This window comes from Anomaloglossus baeobatrachus, chromosome 6, assembly GCF_048569485.1.
Source record: "Anomaloglossus baeobatrachus isolate aAnoBae1 chromosome 6, aAnoBae1.hap1, whole genome shotgun sequence".
Lineage (NCBI taxonomy): Eukaryota > Metazoa > Chordata > Amphibia > Anura > Aromobatidae > Anomaloglossus > Anomaloglossus baeobatrachus.
Window position 1 is genome coordinate 92371285 of NC_134358.1, and position 23640 is coordinate 92394924.

The 23640-nt window shown below is 45.6% G+C and overlaps 1 protein-coding gene across 2 annotated transcripts in view; it reads right to left on the reverse strand.

Annotated features, from left to right (window-relative positions):
• LOC142317109 (Y+L amino acid transporter 2-like) overlaps positions 1 to 23640 on the reverse strand; it is a 98209-nt gene that overhangs the window by 31274 nt on the left and 43295 nt on the right. For both annotated transcript variants that reach the window (XM_075353108.1, XM_075353110.1), the window contains exons 2-4: positions 21373 to 21910; positions 18974 to 19099; positions 15896 to 16040 (exon numbers count right to left, since the gene is read on the reverse strand). In XM_075353108.1, the coding sequence (XP_075209223.1) occupies positions 15896 to 16040; positions 18974 to 19099; positions 21373 to 21886 (785 nt within the window). In that variant the 5' untranslated portion in view covers positions 21887 to 21910. The remainder of the gene's footprint in view (positions 1 to 15895; positions 16041 to 18973; positions 19100 to 21372; positions 21911 to 23640) is intronic.

Genomic DNA, 23640 nt, shown 5'->3' on the forward strand with positions numbered 1-23640 from the left:
TTACCCAACAAGCCACCCGGCTCCAGGGCTGTTGGAAGAGTTGGATACAGCGCCAGATGATGGCGCTTCTATGAAAGCGCCATTTTCTGGGGCGGCTGTGGATTGCAAATCGCAGCAGAGGCACCCAGAAACCTCGGGCTAACCTGTGCTGCGGATTCCAATCCCCAGCTGCCTAGTTGTACCTGGCTGGACACAAAAATATGGCGAAGCCCATGTCATTAGTTTTTTAATTATTTCATGAAATAAGTGAAATAATTAAAAATAACGGGCTTCCCTATATTTTTGGTTCCCAGCTGGGTACAAATAGGCAGCTGGGGGTTGGGGGCAGCCGGTAGGTGCCTGCTGTACCTGGCTAGCATACAAAATATGGCGAAGCCCACGTCATTTTTTTGGTGGGCAAAGAACTCCTGCATACAGTCCTTGATGGAGTATGCTGAGCCTTGTAGTTCTGAAACTGCTGTCTTTTCTTCTGCATACACTAGTGAATGGAGCATGCTGAGGCTTGTCATTCTGCAGCTGCTGTTTGATCTCATCCATACAGACAGACAGCAGCTGCAGAACTACTAGGCTCAGCATACTCCATCCAGGACTGTATGCAGGAGTTTTTTGCCCCCCCAAAAAATTATTGGGGCTTCGCCATGTTTTTGTATGCTAGCCAGGTACAGCAGGCAGCTACGGGCTGCCCCCAACCCCCAGCTGCCTATTTGTACCCGGCTGGGAACCAAAAATATAGGGAAGCCCTTTTTTTTATTATTTCATGAATTTCATGAAATAATTAAAAAACAAATGACGTGGGCTTTGCCATATTTTTGTGTCCAGCCAGGTACAACTAGGCAGCTGGGGATTGGAATCCACAGCACAGGTTGGCCTGAGCTTTCTGGGCCCCTCTGCTGCGAATTGCAGTCCACAGCCGCCCCAAAAAATGGCGCTTTCATAGAAGCGCCATCTTCTGGCGCTGTATCCAACTTTTCCAGCTGCCCTGGTGACGGGTGGCTCGCTGGGTAATAATGGGGTTAGGGCTAGCTGTATATTATTAACTGGCCCTAAGCCCGAAATTCATGGTGTCACGCCAATTTTAGACATGACCACCATGAATTTCTAGTACCGATAAAAAGAACCACAACACACAGAAAAATATTTTTATTGTAAATAAAACACAACACAATTAGTGACTCCATCTTTATTGAAATAAAGAACCCACCTCTGCAGTAATTCTGGGGGTCAAGGGTCCCGCGTCGTCGAATCCGGATCTAATATCATCTGATCGGTTTGCTGGAAGGCAAAGCAATCAGATGATGTGTTAGGTTCAAGGGCCTGAATCACATTACACAGCAGCTGATTGCATAAACGGCTTTTATACAATCAGCTGATGCATCCGTGCAAAAAAAATCAAAACAAACTTCACACTTCAGTGCAGACTCCTGTCTGACAGCATCAGCTGATAGTTTAGCCGGCTGGGCGGTAAAAAGCTGGCCTCACCGCTCGACTTATATTGTCAGCTGATTCCGTCAGGTGACTGCATCAGCTGATCATCGCCAGGTCTGAGAAAGAGAGAGAGAGAAAGAAGAGAGAGAGAGAAAGAAGAGAGGGAGAAAGAGAGAACAAAGACAGAGAAGACAAAGAGGAGAAAGAAGAGAAAGTAGAGAAAGAAGAGAAAGAAAGGAGAGAAAGAAAGGAGAGAAAGAAAGGAGAGAGAAAGGAGAGAGAGAGAAAGGAGAGAAAGAAAGGAGAGAGAGAGAAAGGAGAGAAAGAAAGGAGAGAGAGAAAGGAGAGAGAGAGAAAGGAGAGAGAAAGGAGAGAGAGAAAGAAGAGAGAGAGAAAGAGAGAAAGAAGAGAGAGAAGAGAAAGAGGAGAAAGAAGAGAAAGAGAGAAAGAAAGAAGAGAAAGAAAGGAGAGAGAGAAAGGAGAGAGAGAGAGAGAGAAAGGAGAGAGAGAAAGGAGAGAGAAAGAAAGGAGAGAGAAAGGAGAGAGATAGAGAGAGAGCTTACAGCTGATGTCCGGCTCCACCCCTCAGTGCGTAATTAAATTATAATTATAAATATATTATAAGTATAATTTAAAATTAAAAAAAAAAAAATTCTTTACCGGGTCTAGAACTCAGACCTTATTTTTCTTAGGTGAGCGCTCTATCCACTCAGCTATTGCCTCTAATGTGAAAGGTATGCAGATTTTGTAATCTTGAAGTCTGGATTGCTGAAGTCTCAGCTGACCACGTGATTCACTTGATTGCTACATGGAGTTCTTGTTCTGTAGCAGAGATGACAGTGTCGCGTGGTTTACGTCGGACCTGGAGGGGTATTGGAGGATTTTAATAAAATGGTGAAACTGTGTTTTTTTGTCTTTTGTTCCAAATAAAGGATTTTTCGCGGTGTGTGTTTATTTACTTTCACTTTATAAATAATAATTATAATTTAAAATTAAAAAAAAAAAATTAAATTCTTTACCAGGACCGGATCTCCTGACATTATGCTTTTTAGGCAGGCGCTTTATTCACTAGTCTAGTGCCTTTAATGGTATAGATAGGCAGATTTGGTAATCTTGAAGTCTGCAGTGCTGACTGAAGTCTCTGCTAACCGCGTGAGTCACTTCATTGCTACGGTGCCGCTACATCTTCAGGGAGCAGACCTGACAGTGTCGTGTGGATTACTTCGGACCTGGAGGGGTATTTTTGGGATTAATAAAGGGGTGAATTAGGGTGTTTTTTGTCTTTTATTCCAAATAAAGGATTTTTCGCAGTGTGTGTTTCTTTACTCTAACTTTCAGTTTAATCATGAAAGGTATCTCGGGGAGACGCCTGGCATGATTAAACTCATTATTACTCTGATTGTCACCTCACCAGGGCAATTCGGGATGAGCTGGGTGGAGTCCCCCGGGACTGTCGCACCTAATGGATGCGGCTATTCCGGGCGGCTGCTGGGTGATATTGTTAGGGTGTTGGGCTCCCAATAACGTGGAGCTCTCCATCCTGACAATACCAGCCTCCAGCCGTGCGGCTTTATCCTGGCTGGTATCAAATACGGTGGAAACCACATTTTTTTTTTATTATTTATTTATTTATTTTACTGCACAATATAGACCCGCCCGCCGGCGGCTGTGATTAGACAGCTGTCACTCAGCGTGGGGGCGTGTCTGACTGCAACCAATCATGGGCACCAGTGGGCGGGGAAAGCACGGAATAACTAATTGACTAATAAAGTGGCAGCCATTTTCTAAAGAATAGAAGACGCCGCAGATTTCTGACAGATGTGGAGCGAGACACCCATGATCGATGAGTAGGAAAGGGAGAGGGATTGGGCTGGGGACGCAGGACGCATGCAGACAGCAACGTGTGCACATAGCCTTACTGTGAAAAGCCACGTTTATGGTGATTGAACCGTTCTCGAGCGTAACTCGAACTGTCGAGCTTTCAGCAAAAAAGCTCGAGTTCAATCTCAAACACCCCCCAAAATCACTCAAACATGAAATTGCCGAACCTCGCTCATCTCTACTTATCACCAAGAGCTAGGACCTTACTTCATATGGAATATCAGTATTTATTAGTTACTAGAAGGTGGCCTGATTCTAACGTATCGGGTAGTCTAGAATGTGTATGTAGGTTAGCAGATTGAATAATAAGGTAATGAATGGACTGGATGGGTTAGGTTTAATTTAGTATTCTTAGAATTGTTTATTGGTTTTAAAATGACAAACAACAGAAGGAACAGTTTTAATAGATGAGTCTAATGTTTAATGATGTTCATGGCTTGTAATGAAAGAAGGCCATGAACAGTGTAAAGTTAAGTAAAAATATGCTGATGCTGTGATGTGGCCCAATGCTGGGATGTGCCCCCATCGTGGTGCAGCCACCATCCTGACATGTGCCCCCATCCTGGAGCCGAGCGAGGCCATGGCGCTGAGGACGTCAGTTCTGGGGACTGCATGGCTGGGGACAGGTGACTATCCAGGCTCTTTAGCGCGCGCGGTGTGGCGACGGTTGTCACTGTAATGACGTCATTTTGGAGCAAGACAGACAGACAGACAGACAGAATAAGGCAATTATATATATAGATGTGAAGATATTCCTGTAAATTATGCAGCTCACATAAAAAAGGAAGATACAGCTGCTTTTAACTTCTTAACTATCTATGAATGTTACCATATATCCATCATAGACAGGGTTGGATGATCAAACTGATAGGATAGTGAACAAACATTAGATTTTTTTTCATTTACAATATGCTGTTGGATATTAATGCCTCCTCGAGTAGACAGAAAGAGAAGGCTGTAACATGATCCATTTTCAGGATCCACATCTCATTGGTGGTTCATACGGACCTTCAGACCATGATCATGCTTTCTCCTACATAGAGATGAGCGAACCTGTTCGGTAAAGGTTCACCAATTTGAAATTCGTTACAATTCTTAGCTTGTTCAGTCGGGCTCAGCAACCCCGAGTCATTTCCACAAAAGTCGGTAATGTTTCTTTTTGTTTGTTTTCTACCCCCGATCACTGGCCGCATTTCCAAAAATGCTTTTTTAATAGTATCTTCTGCTTTTGTATAGAATTGTGGTGCTGTTTGATATGGGATGTGTAAAATTAGTGAAGGAGGCGGGGTCTCTGGATCCTTTTGGCGTGCAGCGCCATTTTTTTCTTCTTAAATTTATTTTTGGATGTTGCTGCAGCCAATTACAGCACAGCAAGCATCAACAAGGTTTAGACAGAAGGGCTTCTGTGATTGGCTGCCTAAGTCACATGTCCGTTTGCATATAAATAGGAGACATGTTGCGTTGGCGTCATTTTGTGAATGTGAAATGTTAGGGATCGTGCTGCTGCCAGGGCTGCTAGACTGTTAGCTTAGTTAGGGCTTTAATGCTAGGTAGTTGAGATAGATAGGAGAGAAATAGTTTAGAATAGGGACTTGTAGTGTAGAGAAAAGTGTGTGTGACACAAATCGGCACATTTCATGATCAAAATAGGGATTGGTACTTGTAGTGCCTGCCAAAGAAATGCTAGTGAAGCATGTAAATAGGTATTGCTACATATTACTGCCTGCTCAAAAGTATGCAAACACATTTATAGGTATTGCTAGTTTGCCGAGCGTGGCCTAACAAAGTTGCTAGGGAAGAAATTTTAATTGCCTGGTCAAAATTCTACAAACACAGTTATTGTTGCTTGTTAGAATCTGGCCTAAAAAGGTGATAAGAAAGTATCTAAAAAGTGTTTCTTTGCAATTTTAAATGCATGCTCAAAATTATGCAGTGAAATACATATAAAGGTATTGTTAGTGGTACCTGCTGAAAATTTGCTATTGAACAATCTAAAAAGGTCTTCTTGACACTTTACCGTGTGTACTCCAAATTACGCAGTGAACTGCATTTGTGGGTAGTGGTACTTTTTAGTGCCTTCACAATATTGCAAACCATTTCAGGGGATTTACAGTGCATATCCTGGTAGCGGCCAGATTGTGTCTAAGGGGCACTTTGCACACTACGACATCTGGCGTCGCTCTCAACATCGTAGTGTGTAAATCCTTTATGATACGATTAACGAGCGCAAAAGCGCCGTAATCGTATCATTGGTGTAGCGTCGGTCATTTCCATTAACTGGGAAATACCGATGTTATGATGTTGTTCCTCGTTCCTGCGGCAGCACACATCGCTGTATGTGAAGCCGCAGGAGCGAGGAACATCTCCTACCTGCGTCCTGTGGCTTATGCCGGCTATGCGGAAGGAAGGAGGTGGGCGGGATGTTTACGTCCCGCTCATCTCCGCCCCTCCGCTTCTATTGGCCGCCTACCATGTGACGTCGCTATGACGCCGCAGGACCCGCCCCCTTAATAAGGAGGCAGTTCGCCGGCCAGAGCGACGTCGCAGGGCAGGTGAGTGCATGTGAAGCTGCCGTAGCGATAATGTTCTCTACGGCAGCTATCACAGCTGCGACGGGGCAGGGACTATCGCGCACGGCATCACAGCATCGTAGTGTGCAAAGTGCCCCTAAGTTCATTGTGGAAGCCAGATTGGATCCTGTCACATTCTGAACTTTGTAACCGAATTAACACCAGCTTCCAGCATGAATATTGGTTAATGCTGTCATGCCAAATCATCTTTGCTTAAAATGTGGTACCCTTGACTGACCTCTATATATGCTTTTCCTATTTTCCATCTCCTTTCTATCTTTCCTAAAAAAAAATATTACCGACTCAGGCAGGAAATTTATTCATTTATCTTTTATGTCAGATGCCTGACTGGTGTGGGCGTAAGGTTGCATAACATCTGTTTGAAAGGGGAAGGGTACATTAACCATGAGTGGTAAATCACGACGAGGTTGTCGTCGAAGGGGGAATAGACGGGGTGTTGGAGGAGTATGTGTGGAACGTTTTATTAGTCAAAAATCTACTGAGCAAATGCCAGCTCATCCCATCCCCAGAGAAATGAGAACAACGTCTGTTACTGGATAGACTATTCCACTAGATTTCATTGGCAGACATTGCTTCAACTTGGAAATGAGGCTGATAAACAGCAGGTGCTAGAGTGGATGGCAAGCGCTGCATCAAGTGGCCTCTCCTCCTCTTCCTCCACCTCAACATTACACACAGTTCATTCCCTAGAGGTGCCAGCCCAATTACACTTCTTTGCGCCCACTTCACAAATCTCCAACAGGCAAACAGACTGTGGGGAACCACACATGGGCCAGTCTGTAGAGCTGTTCACACATTCTACCCATGGGTGTAAGATCCAGCGAGTCAAAAGACACAGACACAGGCAGAAAGTCACATCACTCTGTTTACTGACAGTGTTGGCAGAAGGGTTCAAAGGTAACGCACAATGCAGGGTTTCAGTGAGTTATATTCCAGTATCAGTGTGCCAGTTTCAGAGTTCCCCCAAGGTGTGTTTCTCAGCAAAGACAGGAACAAATTTACCTCAGGATACCATAGACTGGTTAACTACCACAGCAACAGGGGAAATGTAAATCACTTGAGTGTATTTCAGTGGGAATCTCTGAAGTTGCATGCCAATTTACAACTTACCAGTTCTATATGCAGCACAACAATGATGGAGGTATATGTACATATACATTTAGCAAGTTGGATATCCAGGTATCTAAACTAAAGGTACTGTTAACCTCTGAGATAACTTGTCACAGTCCTGTGGAGATTCCAAGCTGCAACCACTTCTGGAATCTTTGGCACCAAACAGAGAAAAACCAACGTGCAAAAAAAAGAGTCCATATTTCTTTATGCTTCAGTTGTCCAATAGCCCTCGGCTATAGTTACTCACAGTTCTGTGGAGCACAGGGATGATGAGAGTCCGAAGTCTGGATGTCTTCTCCTCAGGGGGGGTCTGTAGAAAGTCACTTCTCCAACCTGGCAAAGGTCTACCTGCGCTCTCCTCAGGGAATAATCTTGCTCTCTCTCTATAGGTCCCGGTCACAGCCTATTCAGCATTCAACTAAGGCCTAAGCCACATGGCGAGAAAATTCCACTCTGACCAATTCTAGCCTGTGTGTCAGTCTAATGAGCGATTATTTTCTCAGCCCTAATCGGACCGAGAAAACAATCGCAGCATGTTACGATTGTAATGCGAGACTCTATTCTCTCGCACCCATCCAATTGTATGGGGCAAGAGAAAAATCGCACTGCACTCGCGGTATACCGCTGTACCACGCGTGCAGAGCGAGAATCGCAATAGCCGACAATGGAGGAGGGAGGGAGAGAAATCCCTCCCTCCCTTCCTCCATGCCGGCCCGCCCCTCCGCAGCGCTGGCCCGCCCCTCCTGAGAACCGGTCCGCCCCCCACAGCTGAGGTCCACTCGCATGGTCGGATCGCAGTCGTAGGGATACTAGCATGACTCTCGGCTCCTGCTGTACTGCCAGTGCGAGCCGTGTGTCATGCGAGCATCGCACTAGTGCCCCGTGTGGCCCCGGTCTTACACCTCAGAAAGCACAGTCCTCCATAAGCATCTCAGTTCCCTGCAGCAGGACAGCACTGACTTCTTTCTAGTTTCCTGGGCTTGTCCAGGCACGCCCCAGCCACTGTCCTTGCTCACATCTAGGCCCCCACATTTTTCTGGGAGACGACTCCTAGGTCAAAGTCCCCTCACAGTTCTCTCCACACACAATGAGTCACAGATATCTAGAGAGGAGATTTGACAGAACCCACATTACTTTGCACACTGTTACATGAGTATCAGAGGTGTGCTCCAAAGAATCCCAGACTTAAGAGGAGGAAAGCATCTGCACCAATGCCCAAATGCCCAGCAGGATCCTGACCCTCATCAACTGAAGTTAAAGGGAACCGATCATTAGTATTTTTGTATATAATCTAAAGCCAGTACTGTACTGGCACTATCTGGCAGATTATCTACATTCTATTAGTGGTCAGCTCGGATGTTTAGGCTTTTAAATCCAAGAAAGTGAAGCTTAAAAAATTGTCAGCTTTTTGATTGACAGTTTCACTGGAGCAGATAATAATCAGGCGGATATTCATCTGGATTCCCGCCCCCCGCCCCGCCGCCTGTTCCTCCTTCTCTCTGGCTATATGCTAATTTTTCTATTCAGTAAGATGGCGTCGGAGTTGGAGCCAGCGCATAGCGCTTATCTCCGGCGCCATCTTTCTGAAGCCCGTGTTACCCTCTGCTGTTCTATTTTTCCAACTGAGAGGGCGGTGCATGCGCCCTCGCATATTCTACTCTCTTGTGACCATGGGAATGAAGCCCATATATTTTTTTTTTTTTTCATTAAAAAAAAATGCTTGGGTTCCTGCTGCATTTTCTATTGCTAGCTAAGGGTAACCCAAGCAGCTACTGCTGCTAACCCCCACTGCTTGTTGTTACCTTCACTGGCAATGGAAAATCCAAGAAAGCACTTTTTTTTTCTTTAAGTTTTTTGCCCAAAAACTAAAAAAAAAAGACGTGGGCTTTGCCATATTTTGTATGCTAGCCAGGTACAGCAGGCAGGTACGGGCTAACCGCAACCCCCAGCTGGCTATTTGTACCTGGCTTGGAACCAAAAATATAGGGAAGACCTTTTTTAAATTATTTCATGAATTTCATGAAATAATTAAAAAAAAATGACGTTGGCTTTGCCAAATTTTTGTATCCAGCCAGGTACAACTACGCAACTGGGGACTGGAATCCGCAGCACTTGGTGGCCCAAGCTTTCTGTGCCCCCCTGCTGCAAATTGCAGTCTGCAGCCACCCTAAAAAATGACGCTTTCATAGAAGAGCCATCTTCTGGCGCTGCATCCAACTTTTTCAGCGTCCCTGGTGCCGGGTGGCACGCTGGGTAATAAGGGGTCAATATCAGCTTTGTTTTACCAGCTGCTATTAAGCCAGAGATTCTTCGGCTTTGCATGTTGCGACATTGCACGTGCGATGTTGGTGGGGTCAAATCGAAAGTGACACACATCCGGCATCGCAGTCGATATAGCAACGTGCAAATCCTTTTTGATACGATGAACGAGCGCAAAAGCGTCGTTATCGTATCATCGCTGCAGCCTCCGACATTTCCATAATGCCGGTGCAGCGACAGGTACGATGTTGTTCCTCGCTCCTGCGGCAGCACACATCGCTGTGTATGAAGCCGCAGGAGCGAGGAACATCACCTACCTGCCTCCCGGCTGCAATGAGAAGGAAGGAGGGGGGCGGGATGTTTACATCCTGCTCATCTCCGCCCCTCCACTTCAATTGGCCGCCTGCCGTGTGACGTCGCTGTGACGCCGCACGACCTGCCCCCTTAGGAAGGAGGTGGGTCGCCGGCCAGAGGGACGTCGCACGGCAGGTATGTGCGTGTGAAACTGCCGTAGCGATAATAATCGCTTCGGCAGCTTTCACTAGATATTGCACGTGCGACGGGGGCGGGACTATCGCTGCAGCATCGGTAACACATTGTTACTGATGTCGCAACGTGCAAAGCCCGCCTTAATGTCAGGCCAAGTTTGACCTGGCTATTAAGAATCTCCAATTCTCCCGCAGTCACAAGAGAGCAGAAAATGCGAGAGCGCATGCACCACCCTCTCAGTCAGAAGAATAGAACAGCAGGGGGTAACATGGATTTCAGAAAGATGGCGCCGGAGATAAGCACTATGTGCAGGTGCCAACTCAGATGCCATCTTACTGAATAGGAAAATTAGCATGTGAAACTGTCAATCAAAAAGCTGATGAATTTTTAAACTTCACTTTCTTGGATTTGAAAGCCTAAACATCCGAGCTGACCACTAATAGTATGTGGATAATCTGCCTGATAGTGCCAGTACTGGCTTTAGATTATCTACGAAAATCCTGATGATTGGTTCCCTTTAAGGTGGTGATGATGATGAGACTCAGATACCTGAGGCGCATGCATACTGTGCTGTGATGTCAGGTCAGGAAGAGGGGGAGTGAGACAACATAGAGCATGACGCCAAAGTTGTGGATCCCACTTTGTGTGAACTCAGAAGTACGCAGCTGAGTAACTCCACAGATGACGAGGAGGAGGAGGAGAATGTCTAGGATGTTACGGAGGTGATCCCCACACATACACGTAGTGATGCAACCATGAGAAGCACTGCATCCTCACCTACAACTCTGGCTGTGGCCAGCAGTGGTTGCAGGTCTGCAGTTCGCAGGAATGGTTGCAAATCCTGGGCCTTTATTGAGACCGCAAAAGATGACCCAACTTCCGTTATCTGCCAATGTTGTAAACAGCGACTGAGTAGAGGCAAAAATTCAAATAATTTGACTACCACAGGCACGAACAGGCACTTGTGCAACCAATATGCATTACTGTGGGAATCACACTAAAATGCAGACTAAAGGGCCTACCCAACCACCGGCCGCCAAATCAACATTATCTGCTGCTTCTTCCTCTTTCTGCGTCACTGGAAAATCTATTCTAACACAAGTCTCCGACCGCAGAATCTCCTCTTGTTTACCTGCTACAGTGGGGGTGAGTGAGGGCCCATCAGGTGTGTTCCGAAGTGAACGTGCCTGGTGTTTTTGATCCATGTGAGACACTGAGCACACCACATGTTTCTCAATCCAGCATTACATCTCCCACTACACCTCTCTACCAGTCCACCTCTTGGTCGTGTACACCCTACTCCACCCTCTCTCAGCACAGCAGCCAGCCCTCAGTCCCACAGTTTTGGTCATGTAAAAGAGCATTTCCTCCCACAAATGGCAAAGCAAAGTGCTTGAACTTCACCATATCACTGTTGCTTATGGAAATGCTGGTGGATACAGAGGGTTTCCGAAACCTAATGGCCATCGCAGTCCCCCAGTACCAGTTGCCCAGTCGCCATAACTTCTCTAATAGAGCTGTGGTTGCACTAAACCATCATGTAGCAACCAAGATCACCTTCTCCTTGAAAAACTCTGTCTCCCATCATGCATTTCACCACTAACACCTGGAGGAGCAAGCATGGCCAGAGGCGTTACATCTTGCTGACTGGGCACTGAGTTATTCTGGTGGCTGCGGGGGAAGGCAGGGAAGGAGCTGCTTCCCAAGTGTTGAAATCCCCGAGGCTTTCGGACAAACATCTGGATCTACCACTTCCTCTTCTGTTTCTCCCACCTCCTCTACGTCCATCAACTGCACCCTCAACTTTTCCCTTAATGTAACATGCATTCAGAGAGTGCAGAGAGAATCCCTCCCCCCCAACCCCCGTACAGCTCAGCCAGGGCTCCACGGAATCGGGCAGTACGGAAATTAATCTGCATTGGAGAACACAGTCACACAGCTGCATAGTTGGGGACTGCTATCCAGGCCAAGTTTGATCAATGGCTGTCTCCACTGAACCTGGTGCATGTGTGACAATGGTGTAAACCTGTTAGGGGTCATACGACTGGACGACATCCCACATGTGCCTTGCATGGCTCACATCCTGAACCTGGTTGTACAGAAAATTCTAGCCCATTATCCCAGGCAGGATGCACTGCTGCACAATGCACAGTTGGTGTGTTCTCAACTCCGCCGTTCGCACTCCATGGCTAATCGACTTGCAACGATACAAAGGGATTTCAGCTTACCAGTTAACTGGTTGATATGCGATGTGCCGCACATGTTACAGAGATTGTGGCAGCAGCAGCAAGCTTTGATGCACTACGCCATAATGCATAACCATGAACAATGTAGTACGGATGTGGGGCAAATAGCAATTGCAGAGTGGGTACAGATAAAGGACCTGTGTACCGTCCTGCACAGTTTCAAAATGGCTACAAAGATGGTTAGCACTGATGATGCCGTCATCTTCATCACTATTCCACTGATCTACATGTTTGAGCGCACTTTGAATAGTCTGCGGGAGGAGGTGGGAGTCCCAGAGGAAGAGGAGGAAGCATGGGAGGATAAGGATAGGATAACATTTCCTGTAAGGTCCCGGACAGTCGTCGCACAGGTGGGTGTCATGAGAGGGTAGAGTCCATTGATTGAGGCGGGCTCATGGTAACAGACAAAATGGTAGTGAAGGTGCAGGAGTCGAGAAAAAAATGGGGAAATGGGGAAGGGGGGAGTAATTGATGCCATTGTCCTGCTGTCTGCCTGAAATGTTTTAAAATCTCTAGCTTCCAAGAGGGGTCTCCAAGTTGTGCCTTGTCTGTACTGGCAGTGGTATGGGAGCACCAGCCCTACACCTGTCTCTCATCCACCTCTATATTATTTCTGTGAATAGCTTATCAAGCTAATGACTATGCTAAAACTGTGGTGCTGTACTCTAAAACGTATTTTTGCTGTTTTAGAAGCTTTTCAACTACCCAAAAGGTGTTTTCTCTGCCTTACATTTGGCAACCATTAAATTAAATGCGGTTTGAGAAGGTTCAATAAAGGTTTAGAAATTCGGTTTGATAAAGGTTCGATGAACGTACCCCTTGTTCGATTGGGCTTGGCAAACCGAACCTCCAGAGGTTTGCTCATCTCTACTTCTACATGCAATGCATAGCAGAGCTGACCATTGAATAGTTGAGATGTGCTACAACCCGGCTGTCAGAGTAATGAGGATACCGTAAGTGTGCCTGGGGGATGTTTTATTAGAGAGGGTTATTAGGGTGTACATGTTTTTTATGAATTAGGCAGGCTCATTAGGTGCAAATGCAAGAGGTATCAGTGGGATCTTCAAAGCTGTCAGATTAATGAGGATGCTGTAAAAGGATTTTATTAGACACGGCCCTTAGGTGCATGCTGGAAGACAAATCCAGTGGAACTGGAAGATATAGAGAGCTTAAGTAATAGCTGCAAATCAGTGCAGATTTAAAAATAGCTTGTACTGACACGTATAATTAATTCTGTATATACAGTAAATTAAAACCACATAATGACTTTGGGAATAACCCTTTAATTTAAGTTTCTCATTACATATCCACAAAGCACAGCACAAGCCACACAAAAAGAAGGCTGTTAAAGGGTTTACTTTTATTGCTACATCTTCTAGCCTTCTCCTACTAACCTATATTACATAGTATTCAAACTAGCATTAAGGGCTCCAACACACATCCGTTAAAACCACGCACCTGTGATACGGGCCGTTTTTCGGGTCCGTTTTCCGTTTTTTAGGTCCGTTTTTATGGTATGTGTAGCCAGCGTGTGTATCCCGTATGCTAACCGTATGTGCGTGTGGAATGTCCGTGTGTGCGTGAGTGAAGTAACTGACATGTGTGTGTGTTGTCCGTGTGAAATGTACGTGTGTGATGCAAAATGTCGTTACTACATGTCGGAAGACAGAGTAGCGGGATGAGAATGAACTCGGGTGAACTTCACCCGACTTCATTGTCATGCCGCGGCTCTGTCTGTGCCGTGTACTGATTAGCGGTCACCTGTGAAGGATTCACCGGTGACTGCTAATCCCCCGAGTGACTGAAGTGTCCCCCCCTCTCTCATACTCACCGATCCCCGATCACCGGCGCTGCACGGCGTTCACACTGCTCCCGCGGCTTTTTCTAATTTGAAAAAGCTGGCCGCTCATTAAACAATCTCGTATTCCCTGCTTTCCCCGCCCACCGGCGCCTATGATTGGTTGCAGTGAGACACGCCCCCACGCTGAGTGACAGGTGTCTCACTGCACCCAATCACAGCAGCCGGGGGGCGTGTCACTATGGAGTATAGAAATAGATAAATAATTAAAAAAAAACGGCGTGCGGTTCCCCCCAATTTTAATACCAGCCAGATAAAGCCATACGGCTGAAGGCTGGTATTCTCAGGATGGGAAGCCCCACGTTATGGGGAGCCCCCCAGCCTAACAATATCAGTCAGCAGCCACCCAGAATTGCCGCATACATTATATGCGACAGTTCTGGGACTGTACCCGGCTCTTTCCGATTTGCCCTGGTGCTTTGGCAAATCGGGGTAATAAGGAGTTATTGGCAGCCCATAGCTGCCAATAAGTCCTAGATTAATCATGTCAGGCTTCTCCACGAGATACCTTCCATGATTAATCTGTAAGTGACATTTAAAAAACACACACACACACGAAAAAATCCTTTATTAGAAATAAAAAACACTAACAAAGTCCCTCATCACCAATTTATTAACCCCGACAAACCCTCCATGTCCGGCGTAATCCACAGTCCTCCAGCGTCGCTTCCAGCTCTGCTACATGCAGGTGACAGGAGCAGCAGAATACACCGCCGCTCCTGTCAGCTCCACGCAGCAACTGAGGTGAGTAGCACGATCAGCTGAGCTCACACTGAGGTTACCCGCGGCCACCGCTGGATCCAGCGGTGGCCGCAAGTTACCTGACTGACAGCAGCTGATCGCGCTACTCACCTCATTTGTTGCGTGGAGCTGACAGGAGCGGCGGTGTATTCTGCTGCTCCTGTCACCTGCATGTAGCAGAGCTGGAAGCGATGCTGGAGGACTGTGATTGGGTGCAGTGAGACAGCTGTCACTTAGCGTGGTGGGCGTGTGTGACTGCAACCAATCACAGGCGCCGGTGGGCGGGTAAAGCAGGGAATACGAGACTGATTAATGGGTGGCCGGCTTTTTCAAAATAGTAAAAGCCGCCGAAGTTTTTATAACAGCAGTGCAGCGCCGCGCCGGAGATTGGGGAATGGTAAGTATGAGAGAGGGGGGGGGACTGACCGACAGACAGCTAGAGGGACAGATAAAACAGAGAGACCGACCGACAGACATAGAGACCGTCCGATGGACTGAGGGAGAGAACGAAACAGGAAAAGAAAAAAGACCGACATCACATGAAAAAAGCACAAAACGTACAGGGAGCAAACAGAGATGCATCCGTGTCACTCGGACGTGCGCACAGACCCATTGACTTTCATTGGGTCCGTGCTGCGTGTTGCGTGCAGAAAACGGACATGCTGCCGTGCAAAACGCACACAGGTACGGATCACGGACACGGACAAACGGACATGCATCAAAAACGCACGTGGAGCTTTTATCATACAATAACATTGGTGCACGTTTGGCCGTGTCTCCAGTATACACGGAAACGGACCAAACACGCACGTGTTTCACGGATGTGTGTTTCAGGCCTAAGTAAGACAGCAGTACAGATCTCCCGTGTTTATATGCTGCACATAGTCTCCCTCACATATTGGTATCGCCAAGCTCAGAAACAGGATGTCTCACAAATCTGTCATAATAGGCAGGCAGTGGAGAGCACATCAGTCAATTCTAGTCCCACTTTTTTTTAACAGGCCACTGGTTTTATCATTAAATAAGATTTTTTTCTAATTATATATGAAAGCTTTTTAAGATTTTCCTTTTCCTCTTCCTCCAAATTGCCCTGGAGCTGATAGATTTTCTTGAAAAGTTTTTAAATATTTATGCAACAATTCTGTCATAGATATTCATTAAAGCACACCAGCCTGATCAGGTTTAAGAGCTCTTTTGAGTTTGAATCAAGATATACATTTATCACCTACGCGAAGAAAGATAAATAGTAAACTGTTTATCAACAGATATTATAATTCTCCAGAATCACAAACCTTTCTGGTTTCTTAATTTCTTCTGTGACAAAGTTCAGTGTGTCCCATCCAGAATAAGAAAAAAGAGCAGAATAGAGGGCGAGAGCCATAAATCCCACATTGGTGGTGGAACCTTGAAATGCAGTGTGTAGATTATCGGTTTCATCTGGAAGAGAGCAATGAACTTGAGTTTGACTCCTGCAATGATCCCTGGGGCAATAAATAGGAACAGGGCTGCAAAGTGTTATTGGTCCTGCTACATCTAGTTTCTGACAAGCAGCATAACCCCAAAAATTGCAAAATGTATCTGTGAATTATCCTGTAGCTATTTTGGAGTAAACTTTAGCTTTAAATTAATCAACCGAACAGCAGATAAGTCACAAGCAGGTCCCAATTACATAGGACAAGAGATGAGTGGGTCCGTTCAATTTCAAATATGCTGAATTTTCAGAAAAAAAAATTGATTTGCCATGAATAAATTCACGTCGATCTCCGTACTGGAAAGGGAGGCGGGGGGGGGGGGAGGTTTAGAGAGAGATAGCGTGAGATACTATCCAACTATGTTTTACATACTTCCAGTCCTCAGTTCTGTACTCTAGTGGGAACTGCTGATCTCAGATGACCCAGGAGTCTACTGTCCACCACTGCACCAGGTATAACAACCCACATGATAAACTGGGATGCGTTATCAGAGCTGTTGGCCTTTATTGGAAAGCCTACTTGGCCACACAGAACAACATTAGTCCACTCTGGGATGCTTCACCAGTGTGAGAAAAGTTGCAAAGATTTTTAGTTTTGTGAATGACGAATTAAGTCTTAAAGTGTGTGAGTTGGGGAATTTCAGGAAATTCGACTCAAACTCAATCCTCCACAGATCAATTTGCTCTTCTCTACATGTGACTTACATTGCCTTAGATAATGAAAAAGTCACATGACTTGTGACTTACAACTAAAAAATTAATCCAATAGTTTGTATTTTCCACAAAAGTTGTGGTTACATTTTGTTGCTACTACATTGACACTCATTAGATACTATCTCACAATGCCAAGCTTGGGTACAGTCCTAGCCCATCATATTGTTTGTTACAGCTTCCGAAAAGGTAGAATTTAGCCCTTCGAATTGGTTTAACAACTGGAATTGAAGTTGGTGGAGGATATACAGTATTTAGGTATGGAAAATGTAACTTCAAGAGACCTTCCTGCTTAAGATGTCAGTCTTTATTACAAGGGCATTAGTTGGAGTTGCTGCTAGAGATAAATTGTCCTGTACAGGTTGTTTTTCAGTAATTCTTGCTTATAAACCTCACTCATTTCTATATTACTTCCAGGAATTTTAAGATAAACTTGTTAAGTCTTTAACTATACAGTGGGAGAAAAAGTATGTAGTCAGCCACCAATTGTGCAAGTTCTCCCATTTAAAAAGATGAGAGAACCTGTAGTTGACCTCATAAGTAGTCCACGACTATGAGAGACAACATGAGAAAACAAATCCAGAAAATCACCTTGTCTGATTTGGCAAGATTTGTTTTGCAAATCATGGTGGAAAATAAGTATTTAGTCATCTAAAAACATGCCAGATTTCTGGCTCTCACAGACCTGTAACTTCTTCTTTAAGATGCTCCTCTGTTCTTCTCTCATTACCTGGAGTAATGGCACCTGTTTGAACTTGTTATCAGTATAAAAGACACTTGTCCACAACCTCAAATAGTCACACTCCAAACTCCACTATGGTGAAGACCAAAGAGCTGTCAAAGGACACCAGAAAGAAAACTGAAGCCCTGCACCAGGGTGGACAGACTGAATCTGCAATAGGCAAGCAGTTTGGTGTGATGAAATCAACTGATGGAGCAATAATAAGAAAATGGAAGACATACAGGACCACTGATAATCTCTCTCGATCTGGAGCTCCACACAAAATCTCACTCCATGGGGTCAAAATGATCACACGAATTGTGAGCAAAAATCCCAGAATCACACGGGGGGATCTAGTGAATGACCTGCATAGAGCTGGTACCATCGTAACAAAGGCTACCATCAGCAACACACTACGCCGCCAAGGACTCAGATCCTGCAGTGCCAGACGTGTTCCCCTGCTTAAGCCAGTACATGTCCAGGTCCATCTGAAGTTTGCTAGGGAGCATTTGGATTATCCAGAAGAGTGTTGGGAGAATGTCATATGGTCTGATGAAACCAAAGTAGAACTGTTTGGTAGAAACACAACTTGTCGTGTTTGGAGGAGACAGAAAGCTGAGTTGCATCCAAAGAACACCATACCTACTGTGAAATATGGGGGTTGCAACATCATGCTTTGGGGCTGTAATGATCCCAAGCACACTGCCAGGACAATGAAGAAGTGGCTTTGTAAGAAGCATATGAAGGTCCTGGAGTGGCCTAGCCAGTCTCTAGATCTCAACCCCATTGAAAACCTTTGGAGGGAGTTCAAAGTCTGTGTTACCCAGCGACAGACCCAAAACATCACTGCACTAGAAGAGATCTGCATGGAGGAATGGGCCAATGTACCACTAACAGTGTGTGCCAACCTTATGAAGACTTACAGAAAATGTTTGACCTTGGTCATTGCCAACAAAGGATATATAACAAAATACTGAGATGAACTTTTGTTATTGACCAAATACTTATTTTCCTCCATAATTTTTAAAATAAAATCTTGCCAAATCAGAGAAGGTGATTTTCTGGATTTGTTTTCTCATTTTGTCTCTCATAGTTGTGGTCTATGATGTCAATTACAGGAATCTGTCATCTTTTTAAGTGGGAGAACTTGCACAATTGGTGGCTGACTAAATACATTTTTCCCCCACTGTATTTAGATAGAAGATTAGAAATATTAAGAACCATTGTTTTGGGTGCCTTGTTCTTTTTGTTTGGATTGTAGCTTAGTTGAGAGTAGGAATATTAGAGATGTTTGTCCTCTCCCTAGTGCCTTGATCTAATCCGCCTTTTGCCCTAGAAAGAGAAAATCTCCCAACTGTGATGGGGTGTATGAAGGGCATTAGTTAGTGATTATGCAGAAATTACCATTTTAAAAAAGATCATTCACAACAAATGCATTAGAGAAACATTGAAAACTAGTATTTGTACCTTGTACAATCTTCACAAGACCTACAGAAATGATCATTAGAAGAGCCAAGACCTTGGCATAGGTGAAGACATCTTGAACTCTTGTTCCCCATTTTACATGGACACAGTTAATGAACGTTAAAGTGCCTAAATGTGAAATCAAATGGGTAAAAAAAATGCAATAAATGGCCAAGATTTGTATTATATTTTCTCCAAGTTACACTGGTGACCAAATATTGCACATTAATTCTAAAAACAACAGATACTAGTCATAATACTATAAATAACTCAGTGGAACACTACAAATTACTAACACAAAATTATTAAGGCTGTGGAGACATTATACTATGTGAGAGCCTGTGAGGGCATCATATTATGTGAGGAGCTGTGGGGACATCATACTGTGTGAGAGCTTGTAGGGACATTATACTGTGTGAGAATCTGTGAGGACACCATACTGAGTGACGAGCTGTGGGGGCATCATACTGTGTGAGGAGCTGTGGGGACATCACACTGTATGACGAGCTGTGGGGGCATTGTACTATGTGAGAGGCTGTGAGGGCATCATATTGTGTGAGGAGCTGTGGGGACATCATACTGTGTGAGAGCCTGTAGGGGCATCATACTGTGTGAGAATCTGTGAGGACACCATACTGTGTGAGGAGCTGTGGGGACATCATACTGTGTGAGGAGCTGTGGGGACATCATACTGTGTGAGGAGCTGTGGGGACATCATACTGTGTGACGAGCTGTGGGGGCATTGTACTATGTGAGAGGCTGTGAGGGCATCATATTGTGTGAGGAGCTGTGGGGACATCATACTGTGTGACGAGCTGTGGGGGCATTGTACTATGTGAGAGGCTGTGAGGGCATCATATTGTGTGAGAGCCTGTAGGGACATTATACTGTGTGAGAATCTGTGAGGACACCATACTGAGTGACGAGCTGTGGGGGCATCATATTGTGTGAGGAGCTGTGGGGACATCACACTGTGTGACGAGCTGTGGGGGCATTGTACTATGTGAGAGGCTGTGAGGGCATCATATTGTGTGAGGAGCTTTGGGGACATCATACTGTGTGAGAGCCTGTAGGGACATTATACTGTGTGAGAATCTGTGAGGACACCATACTGAGTGACGAGCTGTGGGGACATCACACTGTGTGACGAGCTGTGGAGACATTATACTATGTGAGAGGCTGTGATGGCATCATATTATGTGAGGAGCTGTGGGGACATCATACTGTGTGACGAGCTGTGGAGACATTATACTATGTGAGAGGCTGTGATGGCATCATATTATGTGAGGAGCTGTGGGGACATCATACTGTGTGAGAGCCTGTAGGGACATTATACTGTGTGAGAATCTGTGAGGACACCATACTGAGTGACGAGCTGTGGGGGCATCATACTGTGTGAGGAGCTGTGGGGACATCACACTGTGTAACGAGCTGTGGGGGCATTGTACTATGTGAGAGGCTGTGAGGGCATCATATTGTGTGAGGAGCTGTGGGGACATCATACTGTGTGAGAGCCTGTAGGGGCATCATACTGTGTGAGAATCTGTGAGGACACCATACTGTGTGAGGAGCTGTGGGGACATCATACTGTGTGAGGAGCTGTGGGGACATCATACTGTGTGAGGAGCTGTGGGGACATCATACTGTGTGACGAGCTGTGGGGGCATTGTACTATGTGAGAGGCTGTGAGGGCATCATATTGTGTGAGGAGCTGTGGGGACATCATACTGTGTGACGAGCTGTGGGGGCATTGTACTATGTGAGAGGCTGTGAGGGCATCATATTGTGTGAGGAGCTGTGGGGACATCATACTGTGTGACGAGCTGTGGGGGCATTGTACTATGTGAGAGGCTGTGAGGGCATCATATTGTGTGAGGAGCTGTGGGGACATCATACTGTGTGACGAGCCTGTAGGGACATTATACTGTGTGCGAATCTGTGGGGATATCATACTATGTGAAAAGCCATGGGGATATCATACTGTGCTATGGTAACCAGGGATACCTAAGCTGCAATGCCCTTCACATGAGGTAAGAGGCATGGCTATATCAGGAGAATTATACTACTTTTCTAATTAGAAGTATTTACTAATATTATTATTATTATTATTATTACACCTACAACATATTGGGATGTGATCTTGGAGATGGGAATACACCTTTAATGAATACGTCTTACATTTTTGGGGGGGAGTGAGGATTAATTAAAGCAAAAACAAACCAGCAATTCCACTATTTGTGTCATTGTCCATGCAGTATAGATAACATATTTTTTTTATTACTACTTTTGCAGATGAAATACATTTTTTATACAAAAATAATATTGATGCAGTCATCAGTCAGACCGTTATCAGTTTCTGAAGATAAAACTATATAACATGAATGACTCTCATTTATACTTACATATACAAGCTGCGGCTATCAGCCTGACCGCAGCATAGGGTGGTTCACAAAATGGGAAGATTGGTTGTACAATATAGTTAGCGAATGTTATAGCGATGATTGCCTGCGAGGTGGGTTCTATAATCAATAGCGAAGACCAGAGTCTGATAAAAGCAGCAAATCCTCCGAATACCTCCAATATATAGGCATAGCTTGCCCCAGACTTTATGATGGATGTCCCAAGTTCTGCATAGCACAAAGCCCCAAACATGGAGAAGATCCCTCCTAGCGTCCACACAATCAGGGACAGTCCGAACGATTCACTGTACAGCAGGACTCCCTTGGGAGACACAAAAATCCCAGATCCAATCATGTTTCCAACTATTAAGGTGACTCCATTGAACAGAGTGATTTCTTGCTTCATCTTCATTTTACTGTCCATATTTTCCACAGTTTTTTTACTTGAATCCACGTCCATCTTTTCTTTATTTTCACTGATGTTATTATAGCAAAATAAAGTCCAGGCAGGCGCCATGGTCAATGTTCTTCACAGCTTTACCTGGAATAGGAAAAAATAGAATGTTATCTTCATTTCTCGTCGTCTGTAAACAGATTGTGTATTAGTGCGACCCAAGAAACATGATCCACAAAACCAGGGAGAAATTGAAATAGTCATGCTCCTAATTCTAACAGCAGATGTGATCATTTCTTGGAATCAGATAGTAAACGAAGATGCAAAACAGGCAAAAGGATTTACCAAGAATAAAAGAAACTTTCTGCAAAGTTCATTGCTATTCTTGCCTTCTCTAAATCATATTTTTCAGATATTTTTTCAAGGTTTCTTATACTGATAAGTTTCTAGTTAGGGAATATACAGGGGATCGAGGAAGTTACTTGGAAAATATTTCCCATCCATCCATTTATGGTGGATGCTACAAGGGCCAGAACTGGGCTTCACATCCCAACAGTAGGGATCTTCCTCTTTTTATAAGGTGGCTGTTGTTAGTGGAAAAGGTGTGCGAGCATGGTCATCTATCCATTCTCAGGTGCAAAATACAAGGCCTAATTCTAAATATTGTTACAGCTCTCAGATGCGGGACCCATGGCCTCTCAGACATTTATAGTGGGCACTGAGGAAACGTCATAAATCCACAAGATGGGACAGCACGGTGGCTCAGTGGTAAGCATTGTAGTCTTTTAGCATTGGTGTAACGCCTGTACCAGCGTCGCCGCGCTGTCCTACCCCCTCCCATGGAGGCGACGCCGGAACTCTCGCCTTCCTGACCAATCTGCAGTGGCTGCCCCGTCCCTGGTCCATGCTTTCTCCCAGGGCCTGCGCACGCCGCACAAGCCTCCTCAGAATGCCCATAGGGTACACATACAGAAACGCCCTTTTTCTTAAAGTGCCAGTACATCTTGACCCAGAAGTTCAACTGAGAGGCTGCAGTATTTAAGGCACCTTCCCCTTAAGTGAAGTGCCTGGGCAATGAGTTTTATATGTTGCTAGTGTACCACCCCGGGGCTCGGCCAGCTGCTGAGCCGCTCGGATCCGTGCTCATCAGTGGGTGGCTCGAGCTCCTCCCGGACCCGGGGGTCACGTTGCTCTGAAAGGGAGTTGGCGCTATGTGTAGGGATTTCGGTGGGGAGGTTCACAGCCTTGGCTGTGGCATTTAGGGATGTAGGTTCATGACGCCACCCACGGGTTGTGCTGAATGTGGACACGACCGCTGCCGTTAACTAGGCTCCCGGGGACGATATTATGCAGCTTGGTGTTGACCCCTCCGTGGGCAGGGGGTGATGGTCTCGGGGCCCGGTGGTTGTGAGGTGCGGGCAAGATGGTGTGGTGCGGTGAGCAGCCCGAGGGCACTGTTGTACTCACTATGACAGATACACCGGAGTCTCTGGTAAACCAAAAAGGATGGTGATCGGTGCCTGCAGCCGGCTGCGCTTTGCCCCTTTTAGGTTGGTGGCTCCCGCCTTTCTCCGGCACCTCTTTGTAGAACTTGACTGCCTATGCTTCAGCAACGGTAGTCCACTCCCCGGCTTGATGTGTGTTGGGGAACCCGCTTGCCTGCAGGCGCTGGCCCGTGGGATCTCTCTGCCGGTGCGGTGGCTTTCTATCCCCCTCGGTGGGCTGTTGCCGTCTTTCGAGTCTTGGGACAGGAAAGGACCTAAGGTCCAAACCTCAATCAGTGAATTCGACGTGGTCCAGTGGCTTCTGGACCTCATGCTGGGTCTGAGTACCCCTCCTGGTGCTCCAGTTTACAGTTGGCTCCCCGGTTCGGTTCC